The sequence below is a fragment of the Gobius niger genome (assembly GCF_951799975.1).
Source record: "Gobius niger genome assembly, contig: SCAFFOLD_97, whole genome shotgun sequence".
NCBI lineage: Eukaryota > Metazoa > Chordata > Actinopteri > Gobiiformes > Gobiidae > Gobius > Gobius niger.
This window is the reverse complement of record NW_027639219.1, coordinates 30,258-47,500: the sequence shown is the minus strand read 5'-3', so window position 1 is coordinate 47,500 and position 17,243 is coordinate 30,258. Positions and strand designations below refer to the sequence as shown.

The 17,243-nt window shown below is 46.2% G+C and overlaps 1 protein-coding gene across 1 annotated transcript in view; it reads left to right on the top strand.

The window, feature by feature from the left end:
• LOC306982736 (SH3 and multiple ankyrin repeat domains protein 2-like) overlaps positions 1–17,243 on the top strand; it is a gene marked incomplete at its 3' end in the record, with an annotated part of 74,951 nt that overhangs the window by 31,422 nt on the left and 26,286 nt on the right. The window contains exons 2-7 of the mRNA XM_079583198.1: positions 1,484–1,687; positions 4,237–4,308; positions 4,392–4,500; positions 7,298–7,449; positions 8,832–8,999; positions 9,947–10,063. Of these exons, the coding sequence (XP_079439324.1) occupies positions 1,484–1,687; positions 4,237–4,308; positions 4,392–4,500; positions 7,298–7,449; positions 8,832–8,999; positions 9,947–10,063 (822 nt within the window). The remainder of the gene's footprint in view (positions 1–1,483; positions 1,688–4,236; positions 4,309–4,391; positions 4,501–7,297; positions 7,450–8,831; positions 9,000–9,946; positions 10,064–17,243) is intronic.

Below are 17,243 nucleotides of genomic sequence, written 5' to 3'. Positions count from 1 at the left end.
CAGACAGTACAGTTTGACTGAATGTGGTGCTTCAGTGTGGTACCTCAGTGTGGTACCTCAGGGTGGTACCTCAGTGTGGTACCTCAGTGTGGTACCTCAGTGTGGTGCCTCAGGGTGGTACCTCAGTGTAGTGTGTCTGTGTGGTACCTCAGTATGTACCTCAGTGTGGGACCTAAGTGTGGTACCTCAGGGTGGTACCTCAGTGTGGTACCTCAGTGTGGGACCTCAGGGTGGTACCTCAGGGTGGTACCTCAGTGTGGTACCTCAGTGTGGTACCTCAGTGTGGGACCTCAGTGTGGTACCTCAGTGTGGGACCTCAGTGTGTGACCTCAGTGTGGGACCTCAGTGTGGTACCTCAGTGTGGGACCTCAGTGTGGGACCTCAGTGTGGTACCTCAGTGTGGTACCTCAGGGTGGTACCTCAGTGTGGTACCTCAGGGTGGTACCTCAGTGTGGTACCTCAGGGTGGTACCTCAGTGTGGTACCTCAGTGTGGTACCTCAGTGTGGTACCTCAGTGTGGTGTGTCAGGGTGGTACCTCAGTGTGGGACCTCAGTGTGGTGTGTATGTGTGGTACCTCAGTGTGGTACCTCAGTGTGGGACCTCAGTGTGGTACCTCAGTGTGGTACCTCAGTGTGGGACCTCAGTGTGGTACCTCAGTGTGGTACCTCAGTGTGGTGTGTATGTGTGGTACCCCAGTGTGGTACCTCAGTGTGGTGCCTCAGTGTGGTGTGTCTGTGTGGTACCCCAGTGTGGGACCTAAGTGTGGTACCTCAGGGAGGTACCTCAGGGTGGTACCCCAGTGTGGTACCTCAGTGTGGTACCTCAGGGAGGTACCTCAGTGTGGTACCTCAGGGTGGTGTGTCTGTGTGGTACCTCAGTGTTGTACCTCAGGGAGGTACCTCAGGGAGGTACCTCAGTGTGGTACCTCAGTGTGGTACCTCAGGGTGGTACCTCAGTCTCCTCCAGCTGTGGTCCTCGTGCCCCTCCCACTTACAGACCCAGATTGTGCAAAATTTTGTATCAAACATGAGTTTTTAAAATGATGAAACTGAGGAAACTGAGCTCATGTAAAACAGAGCAGAGATGGTAAATGAATACGGTTTATGGTCCAGGGTTTTTATTGCCTTTTTAAAAAGAGATTTGATGGGTTTGAGTGTTTCAGCAGTGACCAGGAGGTGGTCCTGTGTGTGAAGCAGTGTTGAACTGTGACAGCAGGGGGCGCTGTGTGAGGCTGGGTTACTGACATTAATGAGGGAGAAGCTGAATAAATCCATCAGGAATTAAATCTGTAAAAACCTTCCAAATGTGGTCTGTTCGTCTGTAAAGTCTGAGTCTGATGGAGCCGCTAAAGTTCATTCCTTTGTCCTTTCCTGCTACACATGGATACCAAACCTGTCAGTGTTTGTGAATGAATCAGCGTGGGAAAGAGCAGGGACACTTCCTGGTCAGAGACTAAACCTGGTGACGCCCCGTGTGTTTCAGAAATGCATGCGCTTTAACCCGGACGCCTCGGTGTGGGCGGCGAGGCAGCGGGTCCTGGTCACGCTGACCCACAGCCTGAAGGACGTGCTCAACTACGGCCTGTTCCAGCCGGCCAGCGGCGGCCGAGACGGGAAGTTCCTGGACGAGGAGCGGCTGCTGAGCGAGTACCCACAGCCGCTGACCAGGGGAGTGCCCTGCCTCGAGGTGAGAGGGCCACATATACTGCTACTGCTAATGCTACTGCTAATGCTACTGCAAATACTACTGCAAACACTACTGCAAACACTACTGCATACACTACTGCTGCTACAGAGTGGCCGCTGACCAGAGGAGTGCCCTGCCTCGAGGTGAGAGGGTCACATATACTGCTACTGCTAATACTACTGCTAATGCTACTGCTAATACTACTGCTAATACTACTGCAAGTACTACTGCTAATACTACTGCGATTACTACTGCAAACACTACTGCAAACACTACTGCTGCTACAGTACCTTGCCTCCTCAGCCTTTATTTGTTGCGCTTTAACATCACTTGCTGAGCCAAAGTGCTTCTCATAACTGCATTTTTAAATGTCATTAAAAAGTCATAATTGGCCATAACTTTAAATCTATATATTTTTTAAATAATGACACTGTGACATCGGCTTCACTCAGGTCAGACCAGACTCTGTCAGGGAGAGCGGGGTTTGTCTCTGCTCCTCAACAAGCCTGAACCTGAAAGACAGAGGTTTCTTACTTTATTCATATTGTGATAAATAATTATTAACCACAAGAAGCTGGACTGTGACGATGTGTTTTTAATGTCAACATGAAATCTGATCAACCTTTGAAGCTTTTTTGCTTTTTGAGATAAAAAGAACAAAATTAGTTTTAAAACTGTCTTCTTCTTCTTCTTCTTCTTCTTCTTCTTCTTCTTCTTCTTCTTCTTCTTCTTCTTCTTATTATTATTATTATTATTATTATTATTATTATTATTATTATTATATCATATTACAATAAAATAATCAAACATAACATAATAATATACTATAATAATATAACATAATATAACATAATATAATATAATTAATATAATTAATATAATATAATATAATATAATATAATATAATTAATATAATATATTATAATATAATATAATATAATATAATATAATATAACATAATATAATATAATATAATTAATATAATATAATATAATATAATATAACATAATATAATATAATATAATATAATATAATTAATATAATATAATATAATATAATATAACATAATATAATATAATATAATTAATATAATATAATATAATATAATATAATATAATATAATTAATATAATATATTATAATATAATATAATATAATATAATATAATTAATATAATATAATATAATATAATATAACATAATATAATATAATATAATTAATATAATATAATATAATATAATATAACATAATATAATATAATATAATATAATTAATATAATATAACATAATATAATATAATATAATTAATATAATATAATATGATATAATATAATATAATTAATATAATATAATATAATATAATATAACATAATATAATATAATATAATATAATATAATATAATATAACATAATATAATATAATATAATTAATATAATATAATATAATATAATATAATATAACATAATATAATATAATATAATTAATATAATATAATATAACATAATATAATATAATTAATATAATATAATATAATATAATATAATATAATTAATATAATATAATATAATATAATATAACATAATATAATATAATATAATTAATATAATATAATATAATATAATATAACATAATATAATATAATATAATATAATTAATATAATATAATATAATATAATATAATATAATATAATATAATATAATATAATATAATTAATATAATATAATATAATATAATATAATATAATATAATATAATATAATATAATGTGGCGTGGCAGGTCTGGAGCGCTCATTGGGCCGTCCCTGTAGAAATAATAAAATAATTACTTCCCGCCCATGTTCAGGATGAGTGGGAGCTGTGATTATTCTTGGGTGACCTGAATGTTTGAGCGCTCCCGTGGCCGTGGCGTTTACCTCCTGACCAGGACAAACATCACCGTCCTGTCCACACGTTCATTCTGATGTTCACGGTTTCTCTTCCTTCTTAGCGCAGGATATGGTCGCCGTGTCAACCATACTGTACATAAGGGCCACGAGCGAGTCCACTTCTAACTTTGATTCATAAAAGATCCACCTCCATCAGTCTGATCAGGAGACGAAGCTCAGGAGGAACACTTCACCAAGAGTAGATTCAATTCATCTCCAACACATTCTAAAGGACTTTGGAAAAGGTTCATACGGTCTTCTTTGTTGAAACTATTACAGATGGTTCTTCAGTGAGTCAGAAGGTTAGTTTACCTGCTTTAGCGCCGCCTGGTGGTGAAAGTGGCGCTCACATGGACCGGCCTCTGACCCAACAGGAGGCCTGGGGAACGTTACATCGTTTTTACAGTACCAGTTCTTTAACGATACTTTGTTTTTCGATACCGATACCTGAACGATACCGATACTCAAATATTTAGCGTCTAGAAGCAGAAAACGGAACAATAATGTGTGGAAGATCTTCACATTCACATTTATCAGGTTCATCCTAATGTCAGGAGATGTGGGACGAATGAGGAGTCACTTGTGAGGAGCTGAAGTGTAAATCCTGCTCCTCGTCTGTTTCAGTTCCGTTATAAAAGCCGCGTTTACCGACAGCCCAACGTGGACGAGAAGCAGATCTCCAAACTGCACACCAAGGTGAGCGCCCCATTGTGCATGTTTTAGGTCAAACACCCCGGGCCAGTCGACGTCTGAACTTTCTCTCCCTGTCACTGTTTTAGGCCAATCTGAGGAAGTTCATGGAGATGATCCAACAAAACCAGGTGGAGAAGGTCAGCAGACTGTTGGAGCGCGGCCTGGACCCCAACTACCAGGACACGGAGACCGGAGGTGAGAAATACTGCTAAAGTACTGCTAAAGTACTGCAAAAGTACTGCTAAAGTACTACAGAGAGAGGCCTGGACCCCAACTACCAGGACACGGAGTCTGGAGGTGAGAAGTACTGTCAGGAATACTACTAAAGTACTGCTAAAGTACTGCAGAGAGAGGCCTGGACCCCAACTACCAGGACACGGAGACCGGAGGTGAGAAATACTGTCAGGAATACTACTAAAGTACTGCTAAAGTACTGCAGAGAGAGGCCTGGACCCCAACTACCAGGACACGGAGACCGGAGGTGAGAAGTACTGCTAAAGTACTGCTAAAGTACTGCTAAAGTACTGCTAAAGTACTGCTAAAGTACTGCTAAAGTACTGCTAAAGTACTGCTAAAGTACTGCAGAGAGAGGCCTGGACCCCAACTACCAGGACACGGAGACCGGAGGTGAGAAGTACTGCTAAAGTACTGCTAAAGTACTGCTAAAGTACTGCAGAGAGAGGCCTGGACCCCAACTACCAGGACACGGAGACCGGAGGTGAGAAGTACTGCTAAAGTACTGCTAAAGTACTGCTAAAGTACTGCTAAAGTACTGCAGAGAGAGGCCTGGACCCCAACTACCAGGACACGGAGTCTGGAGGTGAGAAGTACTGCTAAAGTACTGCTAAAGTACTGCTAAAGTACTGCAGAGAGAGGCCTGGACCCCAACTACCAGGACACGGAGACCGGAGGTGAGAAATACTGCTAAAGTACTGCTAAAGTACTGCTAAAGTACTGCTAAAGTACTGCAGAGAGAGGCCTGGACCCCAACTACCAGGACACGGAGTCTGGAGGTGAGAAGTACTGCTAAAGTACTGCTAAAGTACTGCTAAAGTACTGCAGAGAGAGGCCTGGACCCCAACTACCAGGACACGGAGACCGGAGGTGAGAAATACTGCTAAAGTACTGCTAAAGTACTGCTAAAGTACTGCTAAAGTACTGCAGAGAGAGGCCTGGACCCCAACTACCAGGACACGGAGTCTGGAGGTGAGAAGTACTGCTAAAGTACTGCTAAAGTACTGCTAAAGTACTGCAGAGAGAGGCCTGGACCCCAACTACCAGGACACGGAGTCTGGAGGTAAGAAGGAGTTTAAACATGTTAATAAATACACCAGCACAGCCCGGTGCACAGGAGTTTAAACATGTTAATAAACACACCAGCACAGCCCGGTGCACAGGAGTTTAAACATGTTAATAAATACACCAGCACAGCCCGGTGCACAGGAGTTTAAACATGTTAATAAATACACCAGCACAGCCCGGTGCACAGGAGTTTAAACATGTTAATAAACACACCAGCACAGGCCGGTGCACAGGAGTTTAAACATGTTAAGTGTAAAACGAGCTGATGATGATGGATCTGAGTGTGAGGTAATGACTCTTTATCCGTGCAGTGTTTGAGTCATTATCGCAGGAACAGGACCTGAAACGAGGAGCGTTTTATTCGCTCTGTCCTGTCAGGCCTCGAATTGAAAACTGTGAAAAAAAAACAATTAGGGGAAATTGGGGACAGAAAAAAGAGATGTTCCTTCTGTGTCTCCCCGTTTCCCGTTGGAGGTAAAGTGTTTATTGTAAGTCGTATCTTCCACACAGCAGTTCTGACGTGATCCTCAGCTCTACACGAACATGTCTGCAGTTCTGACGTGATCCTCTACATGAACATGTCTGCTGTTCTGATTGATCTGCTACATGAACATGTCTGCAGTTCTGACGTGATCCTCAGCTCTACATGAACATGTCTGCTGTTCTGACGTGATCCTCAGCTCTACATGAACATGTCTGCAGTTCTGACGTGATCCTCTACATGAACATGTCTGCTGTTCTGACGTGATCTGCTACATGAACATGTCTGCAGTTCTGACGTGATCCTCTACATGAACATGTCTGCTGTTCTGACGTGATCCTCAGCTCTACATGAACATGTCTGCAGTTCTGACGTGATCCTCAGCTCTACATGAACATGTCTGCTGTTCTGACGTGATCCTCAGCTCTACATGAACATGTCTGCAGTTCTGACGTGATCCTCTACATGAACATGTCTGCTGTTCTGACGTGATCTGCTACATGAACATGTCTGCAGTTCTGACGTGATCCTCTACATGAACATGTCTGCTGTTCTGACGTGATCTGCTACATGAACATGTCTGCAGTTCTGACGTGATCCTCAGCTCTACATGAACATGTCTGCAGTTCTGACGTGATCCTCTACATGAACATGTCTGCTGTTCTGACGTGATCTGCTACATGAACATGTCTGCAGTTCTGACGTGATCCTCAGCTCTACATGAACATGTCTGCAGTTCTGACGTGATCCTCTACATGAACATGTCTGCAGTTCTGACGTGATCCTCTACATGAACATGTCTGCAGTTCTGACGTGATCCTCAGCTCTACATGAACATGTCTGCAGTTCTGACGTGATCCTCAGCTCTACATGAACATGTCTGCTGTTCTGATTGATCCTCTACATGAACATGTCTGCTGTTCTGATGTGATCCTCTACATGAACATGTCTGCAGTTCTGACGTGATCCTCAGCTCTACATGAACATGTCTGCTGTTCTGATTGATCCTCTACATGAACATGTCTGCTGTTCTGATGTGATCCTCTACATGAACATGTCTGCAGTTCTGACGTGATCCTCAGCTCTACATGAACATGTCTGCTGTTCTGATTGATCCTCTACATGAACATGTCTGCTGTTCTGATGTGATCCTCTACATGAACATGTCTGTGTTCTGACGTGATCTTCTGTGTCTGCTGTGTTCTACAGAGAGTCCTCTGACGCTGGCCGTGAGCCTGGAGACCCCTGTGGACCTGGTGAAGGCTCTGAAGAACGGAGGAGCTCATCTGGACTTCAGGGCCAAGGACGGCATGACGGCTCTGCACAAGGCGGCGCGAGCCAGGAGTCTGCTCAGCCTGAAGGTCAGATTCATAAAAACAATACATTTCATTTGTGCAGCGCTTCAAACACTCTCACAGACGCTTCACAGAAACTGAACAAACAGACACAAGAACAGCACCTTAAACACAGAGCAAATACTGGACCTTTTTAAAGAGGTGGGTTTGAGTTATTCTCTTTCTGACACTCGGTCAAGCAGCCCAAACTCGCTCTTTTTAATCCTGGAACCCTTTTGAAAAAGGTTGGAAAAGTTTTGACATTTTTAGAATTTTTTAAAACACATCTGGAAGGTTCTTACTCATCCAATTCCTGACCGATTTAATGAGCTCTGAACTTTGCTTATTAATAATTAATTATTCAAAATCTAAACCAGATCCAAAGTCCCTCTGAGCGAATCACTAATAAATAAATAAACTCTTCATGGTTTAGCTGAAGGATAATCAGTTTCGTCTGCTGATTTTCCTCCACTCAGCGCTCCATTGTCGGATCGTAATGACTTTTCCGGCTCGTGAGCGAAGTCGTGTTTCAGATGGAGATCAAGGTTCCTCTGATGGGAGACGCTGTAGCAGGAGTCCGGAGCAGAACATTGTTTTGGTTTTATCTCTGCAGGAGGAAAACGGTTTCCACAAAGAACACGTCAGTCTGTGCAGATGATTACGGCCGATTAAACCGCGAAGCGAGTTTCACACAGACGATTCAGGAGAGAAACAGCAGCTGTCGCTCAATTTAACCACTCAACTTTTTAAACAATTCACCTTTTAACCCCTTTTCTCCAGTTCAGCTTTACCCAAATCGTCAAAAGCAAAGACCCACAAACATGGACGTTAACAGATCTTTTCGCTCGCATTGAAGAGAAGAACGTGAAATAAGTTACAACATTTTTCGTTTCTTTTTTCTTTACATGTTTTGGTCACATTTTGTGGGTTCGTCACAGTTACATTACACTAAACTCTTTACTCTGGCCGACAGGCTTTAAACTCCAGTTTGGCTTTGGGTAAAGCCAAACTGGAGAAAAATAGCTTGGTTAGAGTGGGGGTTAAAAGGCAGCTCAGGCCTCGGGCTGCAGCGCCTGGTCCCTCAGAGGTGATTATGGACTCAGGTCTGAACCTCTCAGACTCTCCTGGAGCTGGACTCATGTCTCTGCTTCTGTTTCAGACTCTCCTGGAGCTGGACTCATGTCTCTGCTTCTGTTTCAGACTCTCCTGGAGCTGGACTCATGTCTCTGCTTCTCTGTTTCAGACCCTTCTGGAGCTGGACTCATGTCTGTGTCTCTGTTTCAGACTCTCCTGGAGCTGGACTCATGTCTCTGCTTCTCTGTTTCAGACCCTTCTGGAGCTGGACTCATGTCTGTGTCTCTGTTTCAGACTATCCTGGAGCTGGACTCATGTCTGTGTCTCTGTTTCAGACTCTCCTGGAGCTCGGCGCCTCCCCTGACTATAAGGACAGCCGTGGCCTGACCCCCCTGTACCACAGCGCGGTGGTGGGCGGAGACCCCGGCTGCTGTGAGCTGCTTCTCAACCAGAGGGCCGCGGTCGGCTGCCAGGACGAGAACGGCTGGCACGAGGTCCACCAGGTAAACGCTCATCAGAGCAAAGCAGAATCTAGAACAAGCAAAGTGCCCATTGCACCTGTGGAGCCCGGGTCATTCAGGGCCTGCATCTCAGCCCAAACAGACCCCGCCCTCGCCGACACGCGTGAGCGGCTTCAGGGAGACCGAACACTCAAGCATGTTTAGTGTTTGTCATTACAAAGACATCGTGTTCAGGTGTTAGTCCTGAGCTGCATGTTTCTGGAGGTTCCAGAGCACCGCCTGGTTCAGAGCGTGGTGTCCTGCACTGCTCAGCTCCTCCTCCTTCCTCTTACATTACATTAAACTGTAAAACTCACGGCTCCTCCGTTACTTAAACCGTCTGAGCTTTGCCCCGAAGCAGACGACTCTTTAACATGGTTATAATGAGGAACGCAAAGCAGACCTGACTTCAATTTAGTCAACTAGCGTGTTCTTGTTCTCCGTGTGTTCAGGCGTGTTCTTGTTCTCATGTGTTCAGGCGTGTTCTTGTTCTCCGTGTGTTCAGGCGTGTTCTTGTTCTCATGTGTTCAGGCGTGTTCTTGTTCTCATGTGTTCAGGCGTGTTCTTGTTCTCCGTGTGTTCAGGCGTGTTCTCCGTGTGTTCAGGCGTGTTCTCTGTGTGTTCAGGCGTGTTCTTGTTCTCATGTGTTCAGGCGTGTTCTCCGTGTGTTCAGGCGTGTTCTCTGTGTGTTCAGGCGTGTTCTTGTTCTCATGTGTTCAGGCGTGTTCTCTGTGTGTTCAGGCGTGTTCTCTGTGTGTTCAGGCGTGTTCTTGTTCTCATGTGTTCAGGCGTGTTCTTGTTCTCCGTGTGTTCAGGCGTGTTCTTGTTCTCCGTGTGTTCAGGCGTGTTCTTGTTCTCCGTGTGTTCAGGCGTGTTCTTGTTCTCCGTGTGTTCAGGCGTGTTCTTGTTCTCCGTGTGTTCAGGCGTGTTCTTGTTCTCCGTGTGTTCAGGCGTGTCGTCATGGAAACGTGCAGCACCTGGAGCACCTGCTGTTCTACGGCGCGGACATGAGCGCTCAGAACGCCTCGGGGAACACGCCGCTGCACATCTGCGCGCTCTACAACCAGGTCAGAACATTCCACACGTTAGTCTCATGTACTTTTTCAAGCTTTCCATCCTGTTATTCTGTCCCTCCCTCATTAAAAACATGGCTGAAGTGTTGCCTTGGCACATTCACGTATTTCTGAGTAATCTGTAAAAACTCTGATGGCGGCCATTTTAGGGATAGGTTTGCCTGAGTCCTCCTAGGAACGCCCCCACCTCCTGGAGACGCCTCCCAGCTTTGGTCACCAGCCGAGTAACCAACCACTGCTCCTCAGCAGAACCCCCTCCCCACTGATGCCACAGACAGCGTGTGGAGGGGGCGTGTCTAAAGGCTCAGAGGTTCTTAAAGAGACAGAGGCCTATTTCAAGACATTCACTACAGCCATTTTGAGAGAGACATTTTATACAAGGCAGTTATTCTAATTTACTGCATTTACAGACCAACAGAAGGTTTGTCATCATTGTAGTGAGATATAGACTGGTGCTATGGGACTGACAAAAGCAGAACACCCCCTCTTTAAAGCAGAACACCCCCTCTTTAAAGCAGAACACCCCCTCTTTAAAGCAGAACACCCCCTCTTTAAAGCAGAACACCCCCTCTTTAAAGCAGAACACCCCCTCTTTAAAGCAGAACACCCCCTCTTTAAAGCAGAACACCCCCTCTTTAAAGCAGAACACCCCCTCTTTAACGTAAGATAACCCTTTATTTGGAAATGGTTATTTCTGAAATATTCCTTATTTGCTCTCAAAGTAACAAACAGGGTTTATCACCATGATGCTCCTGCTCCAGACTCCACACATGACGTAGTGTGTTCCTCCCAAACTATTCCACCTTGGCTTCATCAGTCCACAGTGTGTTTTACCAGTAGTGCTGTGGAACATCCAAGAGCTCTTTCACAAACCAGAGTTGACTGAATCAAAAATCAACCAGAATCGTGAATTTGTGAAATGGGAATGGAATGTGGGCTCCTCCCCATGAGGACCAAAGAGAAGAGCTTTCCTCGCCCTTTGACGCAAAGGTAAATGTTGAGCTGCTGTGGTTCCACAAACGAAGCTGTTTCCTGTTTTTGTGCTTCAATAGAAAACGGTGACTCTTGTTTGGAAACGTTTACAAAGCTCTAACACAAACGTGCTAAAAGCAGCTCAGACAATAAACTGGCCTCGATCTGCATGATCTGCATCAACACAGCCCCACAGCGCCTCCTGTCGGTCACTTCAGAGCAGTGCAATACAAACCTGTAGGGGGCGCTCCACTCTAAAGGAGCCGCTCTGCTCCTGTCGACATCTGTTCATCGTCCAAAAAAATGTTCATGCAAAATTCATTTTGACCAGAGTTTGTCCTAAACCTCAACAAGGAAAATGCATTTGTTTGGAGTCTACACTTTCCCTCTCTCTCCCCCCTCTCTCTCCTCTCCTCTCTCCTCTCTCTCCTCTCTCTCTCCTCTCTCTCCTCTCTCTCTCCTCTCTCTCTCCTCTCTCCCCCCTCTCTCCCCCTCTCTCTCCTCTCTCCCCCTCTCTTTCCTCTCTCTCCTCTCTCTCTCCTCTCTCTCTCCTCTCTCCCCTCTCTTTCCTCTCTCTCCTCTCTCTCTCCTCTCTCTTCTCTCCTCTCTCCCTCCTCCCTCCCCTCTCTCCCCCTCTCTCCTCTCTCTCTCTCTCTCTCCCCCCTCTCTCTCCTCTCTCTCCTCTCTCCCTCCTCCCTCCCCTCTCTCCCCCTCTCTCTCTCTCTCCTCTCTCCTCTCTCTCCTCTCCCTCCCCTCTCTCTCCTCTCTCTCTCTCTCTCCCCTCTCTCTCTCTCCTCTCTCTCTCCTCTCTCTCTCCTCTCTCCCCCTCTCTTTCCTCTCTCTCCTCTCTCTCTCCTCTCTCTCCCCTCTCTCCCCCTCTCTCCTCTCTCTCTCTCTCTCTCTCCCCCCTCTCTCTCCTCTCTCTCTCCTCTCTCTCCTCTCTCTCCCCTCTCTCCCCCTCTCTCCTCTCTCTCTCTCTCTCTCTCCCCCCTCTCTTTCCTCTCTCTCCTCTCCCTCCCCTCTCTCTCCTCTCTCTCTCTCTCTCTCTCCCCCCTCTCTCTCCTCTCTCTCTCCTCTCTCCCCCTCTCTCTCTCTCTCCCCTCTCTCTCTCTCCTCTCCCTCTCCTCTCTCTCTCCTCTACCTCCCCCCTCTCTCCTCTCTCTCTCCTCTCTCTCCCCTCTCTCTCCTCTCTCTCTCCTCTCTCCCCCCTCTCTCTCCTCTCCTCCCCCCTCCCTCTCTCTCTCCCCCCGCCTCCCTCTCTCCTGTTTAAGTGAAACAGTCGTGGGAAGCTCCTCACACTTGTTCTAAAAATAGCTCCGTCACATTGGGTGAAAACAGTAGCGTTTAACTATGATATAATGAGCACACAGTGTAACCCGGTCTAACCCCGGCCTCCCCCGGCTCTGGCCCGGCTCTGGCCCGGCTCTGGCCCGGCTCTGGCCCGGCTCTGGCCCGGCTCCGGTCCGGCTCCGGCCCTCCGCTCCGGGCCGTTTGTGCTGCTTGGGTTTAAAATAGCCGTGTGCTGAAGGTGCATGCGTGGGGCTGGTGGTGCAGCAGTTTGTGGGCGAGTGAAGCTCCCTCTGCTTCTCTGTATCACTCTCCTCTGACGGACTGTGGAAGCGCTGCTCCGAAAGGTACGCCGCATTTACCTCCTCTTTCTCTGCTGCTTTCTGCCGCCACTTCCCCCCTGCGTCCGGACGGTCCCGGGAGGCGGGATTTTCAGGCCATCTCACGTTTCGATGGAGGAAACTGTCGGCGTTTTGGGGCCGATGTCGAAACTTTGAGGCTCGTGCTTTTTCTGCTTCGAGGCGAGATGTGAGAAACGGGATTGAGAATGTGGAATAGACGGAGATTGTGCAGGACAGGAGGCTCGCTAAACTCTAAACACGGAGTAGTGTTGGTTGAATAGTGTCAAATATCTGTTGAAATAATGGTGAAATTTCCCCACAGCGATGTCAAGGCGGACGCTGTCGACCCAGAAAGGCCCTAATTCAGTTATATTCTGCCTTTCTTTGGCACCGCTCGACTTCATTCACGCTGAAATACCAAATGTTTGGATGAAAAGTCGTCCAGCTGCAGGTTTGGATCGTTTCACTTTGGCTAAAACACACTTGTCATTCATCATAGTGTCGCTTCCTGATTGGACACGGACAGGAAGTGACATAATGCCGCGCTCATGGGCGTGTCCGACATCACAAACCGCTCAGCTCGGAGACGCTAACGATGTGTTTAAACGATTATCTGAGCTAAACGCTGAGCACTTCAGAATGTTTTTTAATTAGCGACCTCAAACCTCAGGTCACGTGAACGCAGCGTCTCTGGAGTCGCCCATATATGGTCACGTTTGAAGCAGCCAGAGGGAAAACAAAGGCCAGACAAATCTTAACTTTCTATAAGTTCAGTGATCAGTGACTATATAGTTTCTACTAAATACAGACACAAAGACATGGGGAGGAGCAGAGTGGTTCAACAGCCCATAAAAACATTAATAACGGATAATGCTAACGTGATGCTACATGTTAGCATTGTGCTAATTTTCACTTTTACTGAACAATCTGCTGTGAATGAACATCCACATGGACCTGATTTAGACTTGACTTTATTTGTATGTGATAAATACGTTTATATTCTGCCTGAAAATGGCTAAAAAGAGTGAAAGATGGTGCTTCCCCGTCGGCGAGGACACGCCCCCTTCTGTGATTGCCTGGCCTGCCAGACACGCCTCCTTTCTGTTCTAAAGAAGAAGCGTCTGGACAGCTCCTCGCAGATTTCACCCACGTCGGTCCAATCACGCACCGAGAGGCGGGACTTCCTTCCCACATGACGCGGAAGCCTTCACCACACTCTGCCAAAACATTAAAGATGGCGGCGCGGCGTGTGATACGATGTTTTCTTCTGCTCTTTCGTCTGTTTTAAATCCTAAAAAAAAAATGTCAACCCTAAAACCGCAGTAAGAAGCGTTGGAAGCATTCCTCGTAAATAAGGAGGTTTTTGGAAAGGCTTCCAGACACTTGTTGCTGCGACGTATCCAGCGTTGCTCTGATTGGTTGATGCCGTCTGTCAATCACGGCGACCAGGAAATCGTTGAGACCACGCTGCTCCCAGACTCAGTGGCTGTTTCTCAATAGCGAGGATCCGTCCTCCGTTTGGCCACTTCGTTGACGTCCTCGGTGGCGGCTCCTCCATAACGGAGCGGAGTGTCCTCTCCCCGCCGCCTTTGAGCTCAAATGGAACGGCCTCCGGAGCGGCTGCGTCAGGTCACGTGTCAATCTATGCTCATTAAAACAACTGTTTTATGAATAACAGAGGCCAGGAAACTGTTTATGTGGAACAAAACTTTTTTAAAGTGAGTTCAAACTAATAACGTTTTGCGAGAAAAGAAAAAATAAACTATGCTGCAGTGCATCATGGGTAATTTCAGCTCTCCGCGGCAGCGGAGGATCCACTGCTGTATCCTTCGTAAATGAGCCAAACGGAGGAGTGGAGCTGCGAGGGGGCGAGTGGTCCAGGTGAAATGGAACCACTTGGCGGCGCCGTGATGACGCGAATGACGTCCGAAGTGGTCGAGACGCCGAGGATCCTGGACATTGGGAAACAGCCTATGTCTCTGAAATATCTATGAACAAGCATGTCGTTTGGCAGGACACGCCCCCTTCTGTGACGCGATGCCGTCCGTGTCTATTGCACCATTTGACCAAAGGACGAGGGCGAATGGAAACATAGTTTATACCGTAAAGTTTCATCCTGTCCATCAAAGCCCACAGCAGTGGAAACGTAAACATCCTGAGCCGGACCAGGATTGAGACTGAACGTATCTCCTTTTACAGGTTTGTTCTGGCAGAAAATGAACTCATTCATCACATACAAATAGAGTCAGGGGTAAATGGGTCCATATGGATGTTTTTCAGCAGGTTGTTCAGTAGAAGCGAGCTAGCGTTAGCATGTAGCATGATGCTACAGAGGCATGAGCGGGTCTGACTTTTACTGCATTTTCCTGCAGATCTAAACCCTGTGAGCAGATAAACACTTTAACATCACACGATTACAGTCCCCACGTTCACACGACGTCACAGCGTTCTAAAGAGCCGATCGTTTAACCAGGGTGAAACTATCTCTGTAGTTCCTGAGGCCGATTCACATGAAACAAAAACTGTCCCACAGTCCAAAGTGGTGTCTTCAGCTCAGATGAACTGAGGTCTGATTATTTCCTCAGTGGGGACAATGTTCAGAGACACGAGTGTGATGTTTTCAGAAGAAGAATAAAGTGAATCCAGTCAATAATGATCAGGGAAACAGTTTCTGTCCCGTAGAGCTGTATCGGCCTCTGCTCCAACTGCAATCCTGAAACAAGAACCCAACCGATTGTTCTTTGAGGACAGATACATGTCAGAGTTCCTCAGGATTCAGCAGAAACATCATCAGGTCTAACAAAGAGTCTAACTGTGGCTTTGACTTTAGAGCAGAAGGTTTTCACTGGTGGCTCCGCTGTCGGGCTGAAACGATCCGGCTCTTTTCAAACTGAGATCCAGAGCCGTTCACCTTAGCCTCTCTACAGGGCACATTTTCTCCAGTTCAGCTTTACCCAAATCTAAAGGGTTGCAGCCTGAAATCTAAGACCTTCTAAACTGAATTTTGTTGCTTTTTTTAAACCTGTTTTAGTCGTTTTTGTCTCACATTTTAATCACTTTTTCGTCTCATCTTCGTCGCTACATTGGTGCTTTTTCCAGGGAACTTCCAGATTTGGGTAAAGCCGACATGGAGGAAATGTGCTATGTTCATGTGGGGTTAAAGAGCCGTTAAAAAGAGCCGCTCGCTCATTAAAAACATGTTTCCTGCAGGTCTGTGGTCTCTCTCTCTAACCCTCCTCTCTGTGGTCTCTCTCTCTAACTCTCCTCTCTGTGGTCTCTCTCTCTAACCCTCCTCTCTGTGGTCTCTCTCTCTAACCCTCCTCTCTGTGGTCTCTCTCTCTAACTCTCCTCTCTGTGGTCTCTCTCTCTAACCCTCCTCTCTGTGGTCTCTCTCTAACTCTCCTCTCTGTGGTCTCTCTCTCTAACCCTCCTCTCTGTGGTCTCTCTCTAACCCTCCTCTCTGTGGTCTCTCTCTAACTCTCCTCTCTGTGGTCTCTCTCTCTAACTCTCCTCTCTGTGGTCTCTCTCTCTAACTCTCCTCTCTGTGGTCTCTCTCTCTAACCCTCCTCTCTGTGGTCTCTCTCTAACTCTCCTCTCTGTGGTCTCTCTCTCTAACTCTCCTCTCTGTGGTCTCTCTCTAACTCTCCTCTCTGTGGTCTCTCTCTCTAACTCTCCTCTCTGTGGTCTCTCTCTCTAACTCTCCTCTCTGTGGTCTCTCTCTCTAACTCTCCTCTCTGTGGTCTCTCTCTCTAACTCTCCTCTCTGTGGTCTCTCTCTCTAACTCTCCTCTCTGTGGTCTCTCTCTCTAACTCTCCTCTCTGTGGTCTCTCTCTCTAACTCTCCTCTCTGTGGTCTCTCTCTCTAACTCTCCTCTCTGTGGTCTCTCTCTCTAACTCTCCTCTCTGTGGTCTCTCTCTCTAACTCTCCTCTCTGTGGTCTCTCTCTAACTCTCCTCTCTGTGGTCTCTCTCTCTAACTCTCCTCTCTGTGGTCTCTCTCTCTAACTCTCCTCTCTGTGGTCTCTCTCTCTAACTCTCCTCTCTGTGGTCTCTCTCTCTAACTCTCCTCTCTGTGGTCTCTCTCTCTAACTCTCCTCTCTGTGGTCTCTCTCTCTAACTCTCCTCTCTGTGGTCTCTCTCTAACTCTCCTCTCTGTGGTCTCTCTCTCTAACTCTCCTCTCTGTGGTCTCTCTCTAACTCTCCTCTCTGTGGTCTCTCTCTAACTCTCCTCTCTGTGGTCTCTCTCTCTAACTCTCCTCTCTGTGGTCTCTCTCTCTAACTCTCCTCTCAGTGGTCTCTCTCTCTAACTCTCCTCTCTGTGGTCTCTCTCTAACTCTCCTCTCTGTGGTCTCTCTCTCTAACTCTCCTCTCTGTGGTCTCTCTCTCTAACTCTCCTCTCTGTGGTCTCTCTCTAACTCTCCTCTCTGTGGTCTCTCTCTCTAACTCTCCTCTCTGTGGTCTCTCTCTCTAACCCTCCTCTCTGTGGTCTCTCTCTCTAACCCTCCTCTCTGTGGTCTCTCTCTAACTCTCCTCTCTGTGGTCTCTCTCTCTAACTCTCCTCTCTGTGGTCTCTCTC